The sequence below is a fragment of the Nasonia vitripennis genome, chromosome 2 (genome assembly GCF_009193385.2).
Source record: "Nasonia vitripennis strain AsymCx chromosome 2, Nvit_psr_1.1, whole genome shotgun sequence".
NCBI lineage: Eukaryota > Metazoa > Arthropoda > Insecta > Hymenoptera > Pteromalidae > Nasonia > Nasonia vitripennis.
Window position 1 is genome coordinate 9,763,545 of NC_045758.1, and position 15,036 is coordinate 9,778,580.

Below are 15,036 nucleotides of genomic sequence, written 5' to 3' on the forward strand. Positions count from 1 at the left end.
ACTTGGATTGATGTGTCCGAAACATTTCTATAATCTTTTTATTCTTTATTTTCTCAGTATTTCAGAATAAATGATTATATACTATGTTTATAATTTCAAACATAGATGTATATTGTCTTTTTTTCTTGAAATATATAAAAAATTCTCTAATTCTTACGGACAATCTTAATGGAAAATTAGACTGAAGACAATCCCCATATAATTTGAAATATTATTTCAGAGGAAGACTCAGAGATGTTACCAAACCACGGTAACTTTTTATTCAGAATAATTGCTAGCTGGTAGTTAGTTATGTGCAGTTTGTTTGTTAATGTGTTCAATTTTTTTGGCAATATCAGAGCAGCAGGAGAAACTCCTCGACTCTCAATTTTCTACCTGAATTTCTATTTATTGCTATCACACAGTTCTGAGAACTTTGTGACTTACAGTATAGTTTGTCCTATTTTGAAATTTGATTCCTGCCTGGTTTTGCCTGAGCATTAGTCAAACGTGCCTCACACATAAAAATGTGATATAGATGCTTACCCCGCCCCACCCTTTATAAATATTTATACATACGTTAATTTAACGTTTTTTGACTGTGTTACGACTAATTCGCTCATTCTCGTGTTTCATCATAGTAAGAATTCTGATAATAGAATCTCACATCCATGATCATCGTCGCTCATCATGAATTTCAATTTTGTGTGATCAGAAATATCACGCAAGGAATCGTCTCGCAATATCACTTATTGCAAAAAAACACATGGTTCACACTTGTTATGTGTTCATACTTAGTACAATTTTTATCAATTGCAAAGATTTTCTCTTTATTTGACATATTTTTGACATATTGTGATGAATGTTGTCATCTCTATCCTTTTTTGATACACACAGTCAATCGAGTCACTTGCAAATTTCAGTATTTCGATAAAACAATAAAGTAGGTTTGGTGGTTTTTAGTACTTGTTGTATTGAAAATCATTTCCATTGTATTAACGAACGGATAAAAGAATTCTTCTAAATCTGAATATTAAATAAGAGACAAATTTCGTTGTACTGGTACTTTATTGAATTTTTGTCTTGAAAAGTTATGCATTATCTATTTGATATGAAATCATTCTTTTAACTACAATGGTACTTTTTACGATACGTAACAGTTTTTTTTTAATTTGATAATGCATTCATATTTTAAGCTCTGTATGTTAATGTCACCTTATGCAAACAATGATAGGTGCATGCAGGAATAAAGAAAGATAATTAAGAAACGTGCTATAAAAGAATAAACTGAAATTCTGCAGTGGTTCAAAAATAATAAAAAATAAACAACACGATTTATACACCTTCAAGTGCAGCAATCTCAATCAATAATCAAAAGCGTCGATCAATGATAAACTCACGCGTCACATAAAAAGAATCGCATTTTCACATCAATTGTCAAAAATTACCCATTTCTAATCTCTTCTGGATCCTCGATATAGGCGAATACGCTGGCGCTCAAGGTTTGGGTCTTCTAAGGCTGCACTCAACGTTCCGTCACGATTTGAAAATCTACGCGAGCGACGAGGGTCGTGTACAAATGACCGCTGCAGCTTTCGCCAAGGGTCTTCTTGCTCTAGAAGGCGAGCTTACTCCCATCCTTGTGCAAATGGTCAAAAGCGCTAACACAAACGGATTACTAGACAACGATTGTGATAGCAGCAAGTACCAGAATATGTGAGTTCTAGTTTATTCTGCAAGATATAAATTACTTTTGTCTCATTAATTTATTGGATAGAAAGTTCTAATAATAATTTCTTTCAGGGTTAAAAATCGTTTGCACGAATACTTACAACAGGATAAGGAGTTTACGAAAGAGGACAGAGAACAAATCAACCCAACGAATGCCTTGAGTATAAATGCGGCTTTAGATTTTGTTAAGAATCCAGTTAGATGTTGTCAGCATGTTCATTTATTAATCCAAAAGCTAATGGATATTGTGAGGATAAAGAAAGATGATCCTAAAACTAAAGGTAATAATTCAAATAATCAATAATGCTTGAAAATTATCACACCAAATCAAACTTACATATTTGTTTCTGGTTTTCCTTGCAGATGCGATATTGTATCACGGAGAAACGTGGGAGTTGATGGGTCGTCGATGGGGGAAGATAGAGAAAGATTTTTGTACAAAGCAAAAACGATTTGATATTTCCAAGATTCCTGATATTTACGATTGTATAAAATATGATCTACAACACAACAACCATACCCTACAATTCGAACACGCAGAGGAACTTTATATATATTCTAAATATTTGGCTGATATTGTTATACCTCAGGAGTATGGTTTGACTGTGCAAGAAAAGTTAACTATTGGCCAGGGAATTTGTACACCTTTGCTAAAGAAAATCCGGGCTGATTTACAAAGAAATATCGAAGAACCTGGTGAAGAAACTGTAAATAGGCTAAACCCAAGATATTCGCACGGTGTTTCAAGTCCGGGTAGACATGTGAGAACAAGGCTGTATTTTACTAGTGAAAGTCATGTACATTCTTTGTTAACCGTTTTAAGATATGGGGGTTTACTTGATGTAAGTATTAAAAGCAAATTCTTCACTCTTACTCAACACTGACGATACAACTGGTTTTCTTAGGTTTTGAGCGACGAGCAATGGAGACGGGCCATGGAATACGTCAGTATGGTTTCGGAACTGAATTATATGTCCCAAATCGTAGTGATGCTGTACGAAGATCCGACAAAGGACCCTAGCAGCGAAGAGCGTTTTCACGTAGAACTTCATTTTAGTCCAGGAGTAAATTGTTGCGTTCAGAAGAACCTACCACCAGGGCCTGGATTCAGGCCACATTCTCGAAACGAGAGTAGCCATAATCTTGTACGTCTAATTATGTATTTAGAAGTTCTTTTATTTTTAAAGATTCACTTCTTTATTGTAATCATCGTATATTTTTTCAAAGGGAGAAGCCGGCTCAGGTCAGGACAACACATCGCAATGTAGTACACGGATTGAAGAAGAAGACACGGAACTTGGTGTTTTAGAAGATGATGTAACAATACCACCACTAGAAAGAGTAAGATTAATAATCCCGCATGTACTTGTAGAGTGACGTTTTTAATGTTCATCTTCGTTTCTCTCTATAAGAAGAGAACTTCTTTATTTAAGGATACGTCTCCGCCGCTGATGGAAGTAGACTCGGTCGATTCAATGCTCGATAGTCCAACAACTACCAGCAGAGCTATCAATATGATGGATCTAGATCCAAATATTATGGATGAACCATATGACAGTGGATTCCTACAAAGCTCTGCGCCTATACCAATTAGGTTGAACCAACGTTGCATTATCTCAAACAATGATTTTTATATTCAATCACGTTTATGTTATTGCCATTGTTCAGTGCAAGGACGGTGGCTGGCCACGAAGCTGCAAGGCTGGGAAGTCAATTGGCAGCGAGCCAAAGACAACGAAGGGAAAGGGAAGCGGGTGTCATGTGCGAGCCCAGAGCAAGGAGTTACGACCATCAGCGGCAAGACAAGCCAGACAAAAGTAAGTGCCAGAAAAAATATGGTAAATGGATAAATATAAATAAAATAACTATTCTAGTCAGTATGATTTGGGATTTGAACAAATGTATCTCAATATGATTTTTTTTTTATTTTGTTTAATTGGAATTGAATCAATGAATTGATTTCACGTTACTTTTATAAGTAAAGATAAGTTATTTGATGCGAAATCGCTATCGTAAAATATTGATTCCAATATCAACATAGCATTAATTATATCATAATGGCGTATGCATGCAACTTATAAATGATGTTTTCTTATTGAAAATGGGTGCTCTATATCTTTGTCGTTGTACTAAATCTTCTTCAATATACTTAGCTTAGGGTGCAACCTCATTTTATGCTTAAGCTAATGCAGAATCAAGGCATTCATAAAGATTGGGATTACTTGGGCATCTTTTAACAGGGTTATCGATAAAAAAAAAACAAAAATAATATTTTGAGGTTGTGCCAGAAATTCGACGTTCCGCACACATTCGACTTGATCTACTAAATTGTTGTGACATACGTAAATCTATGTGTACAGTTTACTATATTTATATTTAATGCAATATTAGTGTCCTAGATCGTAATCACAGACAAACATGACGAATCGCGATGATAATAAGATGGCATTTTCATTCCCAAATAATTGATACAACGGAAATGCGTAATTTTTAAAATCTGTTCTGAAATAGAGTTCGTGTTGACGGATATATACATTTTCTAAACACTACGCACGAACACACGAATAACTTGTTGTCGTAGAATGTTTTTGAAAATATTTCTTGTCTCTTTTGTTTTCTTTTTTTTCATATCTCTTTTTGTAGCTGCGGACAAGCTGCAGTATCAGAGCTTGGACGCGGTCAACAAAGAAGGTATGTGTCGTTCTCTGCCTCTAAAGCTTCTTTTTTATTACAACGACGATCGAGATTTTTTTTTTATTATATTCTTCAATGATTACGAATTATTATTTACACTTCACCATTAGTCTTGTATCGATTACCTTAGCTTAACAAAAGTTAGCTAATATACGTCGAGTAACCGTGAAACAACACTGTATAGTATATTGAAGTATCACGAATAAGTCAAGCCTGCGCATAGGTAATACTCTGGAAAAATGTCTGATACTTGTTAAGCAACGTCGGTATTACAAATCTGAAAAAAGCCCTTTTAAAGATTAAGTGTTTGACACACCAAATTGTTTATAAAGCAAATTTTTCACAAACAACGAAGTTTTCCTATTAAGTAAAAGAGATAGCTTTATAGCGTTTATCAGACTTTTTAGCAGGATTGACTATATTGAGTACTTATAATGTCCATCTTAGCAATGAAAAATGCATTAATTTCGAAAAGGCTGTACTGCACTGCCGTTATGATTTATTTAGTCCCCAGCTGGAGCAATGATTCAATTTCCTTCTGCACTATATGATTTATTTTTTGTATGAACAACCTCGTCTCCTTACTGCAGTGCCTCGATATCTAATGTAGTTCACGCGTATTTGGCAGGCTGTTTCACATTTGTATATTAAGCGACATCTATTCATTTATCAAATTTCACTTATTCGGCAGATTCGAAAGAAACGTTTATTATTTTTGTGAACTCACTGAAGGGTACAGTGCAAAGATTGAATATATACTTGTAAAACTGCGAGAACGTCTCATGCATCCGAAGTTCTTATGATTTTGAACTGTGTCTTCGTTGTTTATTGAGAGTAAAAATCACTGTACCACGTTGCATGCATCTCAACTATTCAAACTTTTTTTAAGAGAATTTTTTTTTTTAAGATTATAAAAACAGGAGTCTGTAGGTTAATATATATTGCAGAAAAGTACGATATTAAATGTTCGCCTTTTTCATGAATTGATTAAGCTTATTCATTATGAAATAGAATAGTAGTTTTGTACTAAATACTTTGAATTTATTTAATTTCGTGCTTTTTCATAATCAGGATATAAACAGTAGAAGTATATAATATGAACTAGAAAATATATTTAATTAATAATATATAACTGATAAGTAATAATGAAATATCTACATCTGTTTAAGTTTTACAAGTTTAAGATTATAGTTATTGCGAGTGAGACAAGTGTAAATTATGCTTCGATCTTTAACCTGCAGAAGCTCCAGTTTTCTTTTAAGTTTCAAAAGACCTCCAGTACAGCGTTACTTTTCGACTCAAGATGATTTTCGTGTTTTATCTAATGTGTTTCGTGTCTACAGATATTAATGTGTGTTGTACAAAAGAACGTGATAAGGTTGTCGTTTTTTTTTTCAAAATTGTTTTTTCGACAGAAAATATTTTGTATTTTGACAACTTTTGTCGTCCTCATCACGTTCTTAGCTTCGTGTACCTTTAAAAGCTACAAGCAATAGCCGCAGGACATGTGTGCATTCTACAAACAAAAGAAAAAATAACGATACAAAAAACAACCTAATCTATAGGCAGTTTTCTCTCATCCGGATTTGAAATAACTCTTTGCTCTGCGATAGTTGTGCGCGTGGAAGCCATGACTAATTTGTTTTGTGACAAGTAGCGACTGTTTGGACCACATATCTCCCGGGCATGTGATCCACTCAGCCGCTATCCTTAGATCCTTTAATTCCTCCAAAACGAAACAAATCACTCTGCACATTGTTTCGAAGTTCTTCAGCATATTATGTACCTGTTACAAATTTTTTTTAGTTAATTCATTTCTGTGAATCCACCAATTATTTTGTTGTGTATACCTACTACTAACAAGCTTAATTCCGAGAACGCGGTTGTATTTATCCATGCTTATGACGTTATATCTCTATAATATTACACTTTCCCGATCCTCTGCTTGTGTTATACTGAGCGAGCTTAACTTTTCAATTGTAAAGATTATTAATTCGTCGATGATCGGCATTAGATGACTCTCATTTTATTAAGTAATAGACGAGCTTGTCTTGGTACGTCAGTTCTATATCATGCATTGTTTACTTATTTTGATATATTGTTTACGTCATCCCGACACTCATTATTAGATTACATACGTTCCAATTAGTCTATATCATCGAAGCTTTCCTCGGACGGCTCATCTTCCTTTATTGTGTCTTCTTGAACGTATATAACGAGTCTATATTAGGTATACAATGTGTCGCCGTAATATTAATTGAGCCATAAATTACGTATCAATTTCATTGATTCATTCATCAATCATTATTAACGTATTCTGTAGTCACGTTGATTATTCATTTTTTAATTCGATATCGCATCATTGCTCACGTACACTAGTGGTCGATTCTTAGGTTTCGAAAATTTAAGCTTCTAGTACCGCTTACAACGTAGTTTGCTTCAACTGACACAAATTGATTTTTTTTTTGTTGACAAACCAGCTGTGACACTAATAATACAACTAACTGTATGCCGAGTATTGTACTATAACGGTTTGCCTGAGTGTCTGCATGTTAACTCTTTGACGTAGTCTCTATCGCGTATGCTGGTGGTCTATATATATATAATATTTGAATTGTAATGGATGTAAATATATACGTATATATGATGTATCTCTCGAGATGTCTATCACACTGTGAGCAGGTTAAAGGTGCAGTTCTACACTTCCCGACATCTTATCCCAAGCAATTATCTATAATTTCAATTGTTTTAACGATTTATCGACTGACACGATGATTACGTTGTTTTCCCGAGGCGTCCGCAACGAGTCGTTCGAACGCCTCCGGAACTTCACACCGACGATTCAACGAAAAAGCCAAGTTCGAGTGACCTCGACAGAAGGACTATAATCTTTGTTTCTTTCTTTCTCTCTTTCTCTTTTCCCACCACCACTGTTTCGTTCATCCCGACCTCTGTCCTCGACTGATAAAAACCGCTGTATAACGACATCATCATCGTCATTATCACCATCTCATGAACAAACCAGCGAGTTCGCGGGTCTCCCGTTCTCCAAAGTGCTCGGAGATCTTCCTGGAGGAGTCGAGCTTATCCTATACCCTGGGCATGCCGGTCTCCCTGGCCCACTCCATAAGCTCGCCGGAGCTCATTCCCGTGCCGATAATCAACGTCCTGGAGGACTCTCCACCCTCCTCCGCCGTCCCGTGCGGCAGCAACAATCCACCTCTGATCACCCTGCACAACACCCCGCTAGCTTCGCCCGGAGCCGTGCCCAGCCCGTTCGACTACGAGGACAGCAGCGCAGCTGCCGAGCCGCCGCCTCCGCCGCTGAGTAGTAGTTCCCCTAGGTCGAGCATCGACGACGCAGCAGGCGACTTGACGAGCTCCCGGCAGATGCTCCGATTGCCCGGGCTCATCAAGCGCTACGGACGCTCGCACTCGGCCATGACGCTGCCGGTCATCGAGATCAGCGGTGAGTCGAGCAACTTCCACGAGGAAAAGAGCTCGTCGGACGCCTGCTGCGCTGATGCCAGCTCGCTGCTTCTCTCGCCGCCCAAGCCGCATCATCGCCATCCTCGCTGCCCCCATCACCATCACCAGCAGCATCATCGTCAGCAGCAGCTGCGACATCCTCGTCATCCGCATCGTCACTCACACTTCCACTCCGACGCTTCCCTGAACCATCAGCAGGAGCAGCGCAGCTCGAGCAACCAGCTGGAGGTGGTGACCGAGGCGCTGCTGGACAAGCGCTCGCGCTCGCCCTCGCCAGGACGCTGCTCCTGCTACAACTGCAACGTCTCCGAGCTGATAATGCAGAGCCGCGACCTGTCGCCCTCGGAGCGCTCCAACTTCCGCACCTACTTCTCCCGCTCGCTCTCCCACAAGTTCTCCAACTGTTCGTGCTACTCCCTCGCGGCCAACTCCAGCTGCGGCTCCTCCTGCGCCGACGACTCCTCCTCCGACAGCCCCGAGCCGCCGCTCGACAACCACCTACTCAAGTTTCCCTGCATCAGCTTGCTATCCAGACCTCGACTCTCGCGCTCCAACTCCTGCCCGGAGCTTCTGCTGAAAGCTCGCCGACGGCTCCGACGAAGCAACTCGCTGGACTCTCACCACTCGTCATCGTCATCGGCATCCTCCTCGTCGTTCTCGTCTCTGGACTCTCCCGCTTACCTGTCCCCCTTCTCATCCAAGCTGCATCTGAGCTGCTCGCTAGATTGCCTGAGAACGGCTTTGCTGCACGACGCGGCCAATAACTGTTATTACTGCAAGCGCTGCTGCACGCCTATGATCGTCGACGCGGCCGAGAGCAGCTGGGACAACTTCAGCAATCAGACACCGGCGGCCGGCTGCCTCGACGATCACGCTGTGCCCTGGCTGGGCCGGGCTCAGCTGCGCCGTCGCCGACAGCAGCTCTGTTGCGCCTGCAGCAGTCGGCGACGGGAGCAACGCGCCTCGCGCCATCGCTTCTCTTGCTGTTCTATCTCTTCTTCTTGTTGTTGTTGTTGTAACACTGTGAGCCATTACCCGTACCACCAGAACTATAACCACCAGCGTCGATCTCCCTACTTCCTCCGTCACAAGCTCCAGCAGCAACGATCCTTCTCATCCCCAGACACGCGACCTTCGATCATTCAACCTGACCCTACCTGCACAGCAAGGCGCCACCGTCACAGTATCTCCGGACAGATGAGTTATTTCAAGCTTTTGGGCTACAACGTGAGCAAGAAGCTCACCGGCTCGGCCAACAGTCTATTCAGCACGGCCGTCATCAGCGGTTCCTCGAGCGCGCCCAATCTCAAGGACATGGTACCGCCGCACGCCTCCGCCGTCGCTGGTGAGTCTAGACTTTATAGACGTCCATCCTTATTTTCTTTCTTTATCTTACTCGATGAAACTTGGATCAGCGATTCGATTCTAATGCGTACCGTTTTATAGCCTTTGCTTTCTCGAGTTGCCGTTCTATGAGCTTAGACCTTTACCAGTGTATGTAGAGCTTGAAACATGTGCCGTGTCTTAACCAAATCTACTTCGATGGCCCTGTAACATCAACAATAGCAACCCCTATATCCTTCGTGTGATCCATCGCGACGATCAAAATTGACCACTAACGCCATCGAAATTTTTCCCTTCCACGACGCAGCGATCGAGGGCTTCGGCGGAGTGCCGCCAATCCGGCCCCTGGAGACGCTGCACAACGCGTTGTCTCTTCGCCAGCTGGACGCCTTCCTGGAGATGATGACGGGCGTGCCGTTGTTCCGTACGCCGGCCTCATCGCCTCCGAAGCTTCCGTCGCCGGTTGGCGCCGGAACCGCCGGTCACCAGAGCCTCGGCATCGAGGCTGCCAGGTACTATTGACCGAAGCTACTCTCTGTCTGCGTCGCGCGGTTCGCTATTTCTCTGAGCCGCACATATGCACCCGGTAGGACGCGAGCCACCTTATGTTTTTTCTTTTCTTTTCACGTTATTGAACTGTGTGCGCTTCGATTAATACATTCACACATGCGTAGTGCGCTGGCTGTGTAGGAGGATTTTATGATACCGTTGACTATATATGAAATTTCCTCTTGGCAAGGAGGGCATTGCGATGACTATATTTGATATATTTTATCGTGACACACGCTTACACGACTAATTTTTAATTCAAGCACTTGTATATAGTTAATGAACAACTTATATAAATGAGCGATTGAATTTAACAAAGCTTTGCCGCTGCGAAGGAGATAATAATTTATTCACGCTATATGGTGAAAGTCCACTTTACGAAAGTTCTGTTAGCAAACAAAAAAATTGTTGAGAATAAAAGAAATATAATTGAAGCATCTTATTTTTTATTAGGTTCTCTCATTATGTATGGAATGGACTGAGGATAATATTTTCAGCTGAAGTTATTTTTAAAATCGTTAAAATATTTGTCGATACAGGCATTGAAATAAGACGGTATTTTATCACGTACTGACGTTTCATCTCTATAGTATTGTTAAATCAACACTAAATCTTTAATTTTATTTGCATATCGAGCATAATTTAACAATGTCATAATTCTGCAATATACTGTTTCTTTTTTGTTCATAACAACTAATGTGATTTTTAACCCACATCTCGGCGACTCTTAACGACTATGTTACTTTTGGATTTATTATTTATTTTTATATTATCCTAAAATATTTAACAAATTTTTTATCAACTTCGAACTATTTATTCTAATTGTATAATCGACTGTTCGTCACCTACTAACGCCTGTTTTACGTTTAGGTATATCACACCCACCTCCATTCATTACAAAGGATCTCATGACAACGAGTTAAGCGATATCAGGAATCAAGTCTCTCCCACAAGTCCCAATAGTAAGTGACAACTGGCAATTCAGCCATTTCTATTTTCAAAGAAAATAAGGTTTATTGCAAACGTTGAAATTTGATTTTTTTTTCGCCAGGCACAGGATGGAGCAGCGAACCTCCGTCGTTCCTCTCATCGGAACCGTCCTCCCCAGCTCCAACTTCAGCAGGCGAGTGTAGCATGTCCATGAGTTTAGTCAGCAACGATGGGTAAATACGTTTTTTTCTACTCTTTTTTTGATCAAAAGATCAAAGAAGACAAAAGAATTCATGATTTTCACTTCTTCGCAGATCTCAACCCTTTTCGGCTGGACCGAAGTACTCCCCAAACCGTTGTCTGGAACTCGATTACAACGACTTCTGCGTAAACATCGATCAAGAGACGCGCGAGAGCCGTGGCAGCGTCTCTTATACAGACTACTACAGCAGCGAGGATGGCCAGATCCGACGCACCGCCAACGACAACTGCTTCCCGATCTTCGTCAAACCCTCAACGACACCCGCGGACGACGGCTCTGGCGCCGAAAACGAGGAAGAAGACCACACCCTCACTCTCAAACAGTCCGAGGAGCAGAAGAAGCAGGATGTGCAGTTCATCTTTGAGCAGAAGGAGAGTCAGACTGCCGTCAAGCCTGGAAGCAGCTACAAAAAGATCGGGAGGTAAGGTTTTGGGGAGATATTTATCATTGTTTTTACAATCGTAAGTATTGGAAGTAGAGGTGGATCTTTAAATACGGTATCTCCTGGCTCATTCTATTGCCGTTGAATTTTATATCGTCATCGACGTTAGTTACATTTATCATACCGAAAACCAAAATCGCTATATTTTTAGATAAACCTAGACACACATTCCTACGAGACTTGAAATTATTTTTGTTAAAAAAAAAAACTCGCAAGCCGAACAAAAAAGAAATCGTGAGTCTTTGAACAATATCATATACATTTATCATCTACTATAAGAGCAACTTGTCAATACGTACGCGCTACATCCACAAAATCGATCTTGATCCTTTCAGATTCCGTGTGGAGAGCATGGAGATCTCGGACAGCGACGTGCGAATAAAGGAGACGAGTTCTCTCAGTTCGAGTGTTTCTTCGGAGAAGAGCAGGTTCCTCAGCTCGCAGCAGAAGCGGGACTCGTCGAAGAAGAGCAATAATCTGCTACGCTCACAGAGCGTTTACACGCCCAAGGCGGTAGTGCGCAGTGGGAGCAGATCACCCCTGCTCCACAAGCAGAGCTCGCTTTCGGCTACTGCGATCGCCGACGCCGACAGCTGGAAGCGCTCGCCCAAGAAATCATCCGAAGAGTCTTCTGAACCTCCTGCTTCTGACGAGCAGCCCATGCTTACACTCGCGAGCAGTTTTACCGATAAGTCGCACGTCACCTTTGGCTTCGACCTCCCCGATGAGAAGAGGGATTAATTTTAAAATTATATACTGATTTCCTTTTTTCTCTTTTTTTATTATCTGTATACACAATACTTTTTTGTTGTCTGATGTTCAAGTATTATCATATATATGTGCACGCGGTGCATTGTACAATAGCGTTTTTATTTTATGATTGTATATTTTATATATGTGAGCGAGAGTGATAGTCGCGGGTATACATATAGCACTTATCGTATTTTTTTACCACAATGAACTTATTAGAATGAGAGATGAAGTAGTTCATCAGACGGGTTGATCAAGTCGATTGTTTTCTTAGCGAAATTTTGTTTGAAATAATTTTTTAGTTTGGCTTTCGAGCGTTCTAATGCGTTGATACGACATTCCTCGATATAATATCTTGAATGTATAGCGCAAAATGCAACATCGATTTTTATGTACACACCTTTAGCGCAAAGTGCTTCTCACATGTAGTCTGTCTGATATAACCGTATGATATATTTTTAATAATCATCGATTGTACCTGATAAAAGGTGCTTCTGTTGCGAGCACTTTGGAAATTGAGAATTGATTAACGTGTACTTAATACTCTAATCATGTCCAGATAATTTTTAAACTAACCGGATTTTTGATTGATTAAGTATTCCTTACCTACGCGATATTCGATTATCACGCAGATTAGGTTGCTTTGTATAGTCAAAATTTGTAACGTGTGTCCACGACAAAAAAAAAACAATTTGTAAGCTGTTCCTTAAATAACGTTGTAAAGGATGTAAGAAGTGTCCATTGTATGTGGTGAGATATTAAAGTACTATTTTTTAAGTATAAAATGTGCCTAGGTGCTTATAAAGAGAATTGATTGAAAAAACCTCCATGTCGAAATAGAAGAGAAAAAATGTCAGCATCTATGTCGCATGATAGTTTTTAACTAGATGACCAATAATGCATCATGTGAAACAAAAATAAACGAGTAATAGATGAAAACTCCAGTGTTTCAGTGCTATATCAAAGGTGTCATAAGTTGTAAAAATTGTTAAATAAATCAATAAAAAATAATAAAAATACACCATTCAAGATTGATCATCGACACAATCCACTTTAATGCATCCTTCTTCTCAACAGCGATGAAAAAGCTTGTTCTGTATTCGGTCATGCTTAAAAAAGAATCACCGAAATTGTAAATTAAATCAATCCAACTAAAAAAAGCGCCGCCTACACAAAACTGAATATGACTTATAGCTTTATAATAACACGAGACGAATCGTCCCAGTAGCTACGCGTGACGAATGTACTTAATAAGCGCAGTCGAAGGGTTCTACAGACTGCTACGGATTTTTGTGGGGGGCTCCATTGTTCGATGCGCATCGTCGCAATGAGGGCGTGCACGTGCGGCTCTTTAGCGCCCCTATTACGATGACATAAGCAGAGCAGATATGTGGAGAACGAGAGATAAATCGGACTTTCCCCGAATTCGTGAAAAACTTTCGCCTGCAGCCCCTGACGACCTGTATCGAGTGCAGGTGCAGTCGAGGGATGCGTTTGGGGATTTGCGAGTTGACGACTTGACTTATTGGCTTTATTTTTTCCGTGATTCAGGGAAGACTCGTTTGATCCTGGACTATTGTTGTGAGATTTGTCGGCTATTCGTAGAATTAACAAGATTGTAGCAAGTGTCGATTACAGAGATTTCTTCTGTGATTTATGAAAATAATTTATGTTTTTTTCATTTTTTAAACTTTATCATTGTCTATACAAAGCGTCGTCAAATATCTTGAGAAGACAAAAGAAATCGTAAACTCGAAAAATAAATAACGTGTTTTGCAAGTCTACAATATTTTATACGCAAAGCAGCTAAATGTATAAAATTATGGACACCTTCAACGATCTATACGAGTTTATTTTTGGAATTTTCGTGAGTGCTGTTGTGTATAGGCCGAAAAGCTTCAGTTTCGAACGCGAAGCTTGCCCTCCAAATTTACCAGCCTCGACGCCGCTCTCTCCTCTCTCTCTCTCGCAGCATTGATCCAGGGCGTCAGCTTGCAGTTATTACTTTGTTCGGTATAACTATAGAGATTCGGACATGGACCCCGACACGCCAACTTCGACGAAGACGAAATTGCCAGACTCGATATCAACAATCATTTCTTTATATTTTGCGGAAAACTGCACATTTTTTTTAAATAAATAACTTATTGCTAAACATTCTTAATCACTACAAAAAAAAAAACTGCATTTAAAAAAAAGATCTGAAATTCTCGCTAAGTGTCACCCACCCTTCTATCAATTATCCAACCTAATGCTCAGGTCAGAGCTCGGTGTCACGGCTTAACAGTCGTGCAAAATCGCGTCGTCGCCTATAATGACACCGTATCCCATAATCGCGGAAAATCTATCCGCTTTCACCGAGCCCGAACCAAGCGTGCGCGTATAGACGCATCACAAACTACACGCTCTGCTATAGTTCTAAAGAAAGAGACAGGCACTAGGGGGGCAATAGGGGGGTGCCGTCACACCCCCGTGGTTCCATATTAATAATTTTATGCACCCCCGGATTTCGCTCTCTCGCTCCATCTCGAGCAAACAGGAGATCGGATTTGACACGGCGAAATTGCAGCAGCCGCTGATGTCAAGTGACTCGACGTGTGTAATATCTATTTAATTAATTCTTGTGTGCGAGGGTGGATGCGATGCAGTTTGAGACGTTGATCGCGACAATATGCTTTGAGTTTCGGAGAGGATTAGAGGCACGTGCCGAGATATCGTGCCGTGCGTTTCCGGAGTTTATACACTCGACGTGTACGCTGGAGGATTTGATTCCGGAAGTATCGTCTTATTGCCGTCGATTGACTTTTAAGTCCGTACTCGAAGGGGTGCATTTAGATCTATCTAGCTATCTACCTCGACCGAAAGT

The 15,036-nt window shown here is 40.3% G+C and overlaps 1 protein-coding gene across 50 annotated transcripts in view; it reads left to right on the top strand.

Moving 5' to 3' along the window:
* LOC100115546 (inositol hexakisphosphate and diphosphoinositol-pentakisphosphate kinase 2) overlaps positions 1 to 13,189 on the top strand; it is a 28,936-nt gene extending 15,747 nt beyond the window's left edge. For 17 of the 50 annotated variants that reach the window (XM_032596785.1, XM_032596792.1, XM_032596786.1 and 14 more), the window contains 14 exons: positions 221 to 250; positions 1,461 to 1,695; positions 1,783 to 1,991; positions 2,074 to 2,552; positions 2,616 to 2,855; positions 2,938 to 3,051; positions 3,123 to 3,304; positions 3,379 to 3,527; positions 7,430 to 9,238; positions 9,545 to 9,749; positions 10,657 to 10,748; positions 10,838 to 10,949; positions 11,031 to 11,399; positions 11,572 to 11,641. In XM_032596785.1, the coding sequence (XP_032452676.1) occupies positions 221 to 250; positions 1,461 to 1,695; positions 1,783 to 1,991; positions 2,074 to 2,552; positions 2,616 to 2,855; positions 2,938 to 3,051; positions 3,123 to 3,304; positions 3,379 to 3,527; positions 7,430 to 9,238; positions 9,545 to 9,749; positions 10,657 to 10,748; positions 10,838 to 10,949; positions 11,031 to 11,399; positions 11,572 to 11,575 (4,229 nt within the window). In that variant the 3' untranslated portion in view covers positions 11,576 to 11,641. Of the gene's footprint in view, positions 1 to 220; positions 251 to 1,460; positions 1,696 to 1,782; positions 1,992 to 2,073; positions 2,553 to 2,615; positions 2,856 to 2,937; positions 3,052 to 3,122; positions 3,305 to 3,378; positions 3,528 to 4,353; positions 4,402 to 7,429; positions 9,239 to 9,544; positions 9,824 to 10,656; positions 10,749 to 10,837; positions 10,950 to 11,030; positions 11,440 to 11,571; positions 11,642 to 11,755 lie in introns of those variants that run through there. The other 33 variants (XM_032596795.1, XM_032596799.1, XM_032596803.1 and 30 more) reach the window with 17 other exon arrangements.
* Positions 13,190 to 15,036: the final 1,847 nt, after the last annotated feature.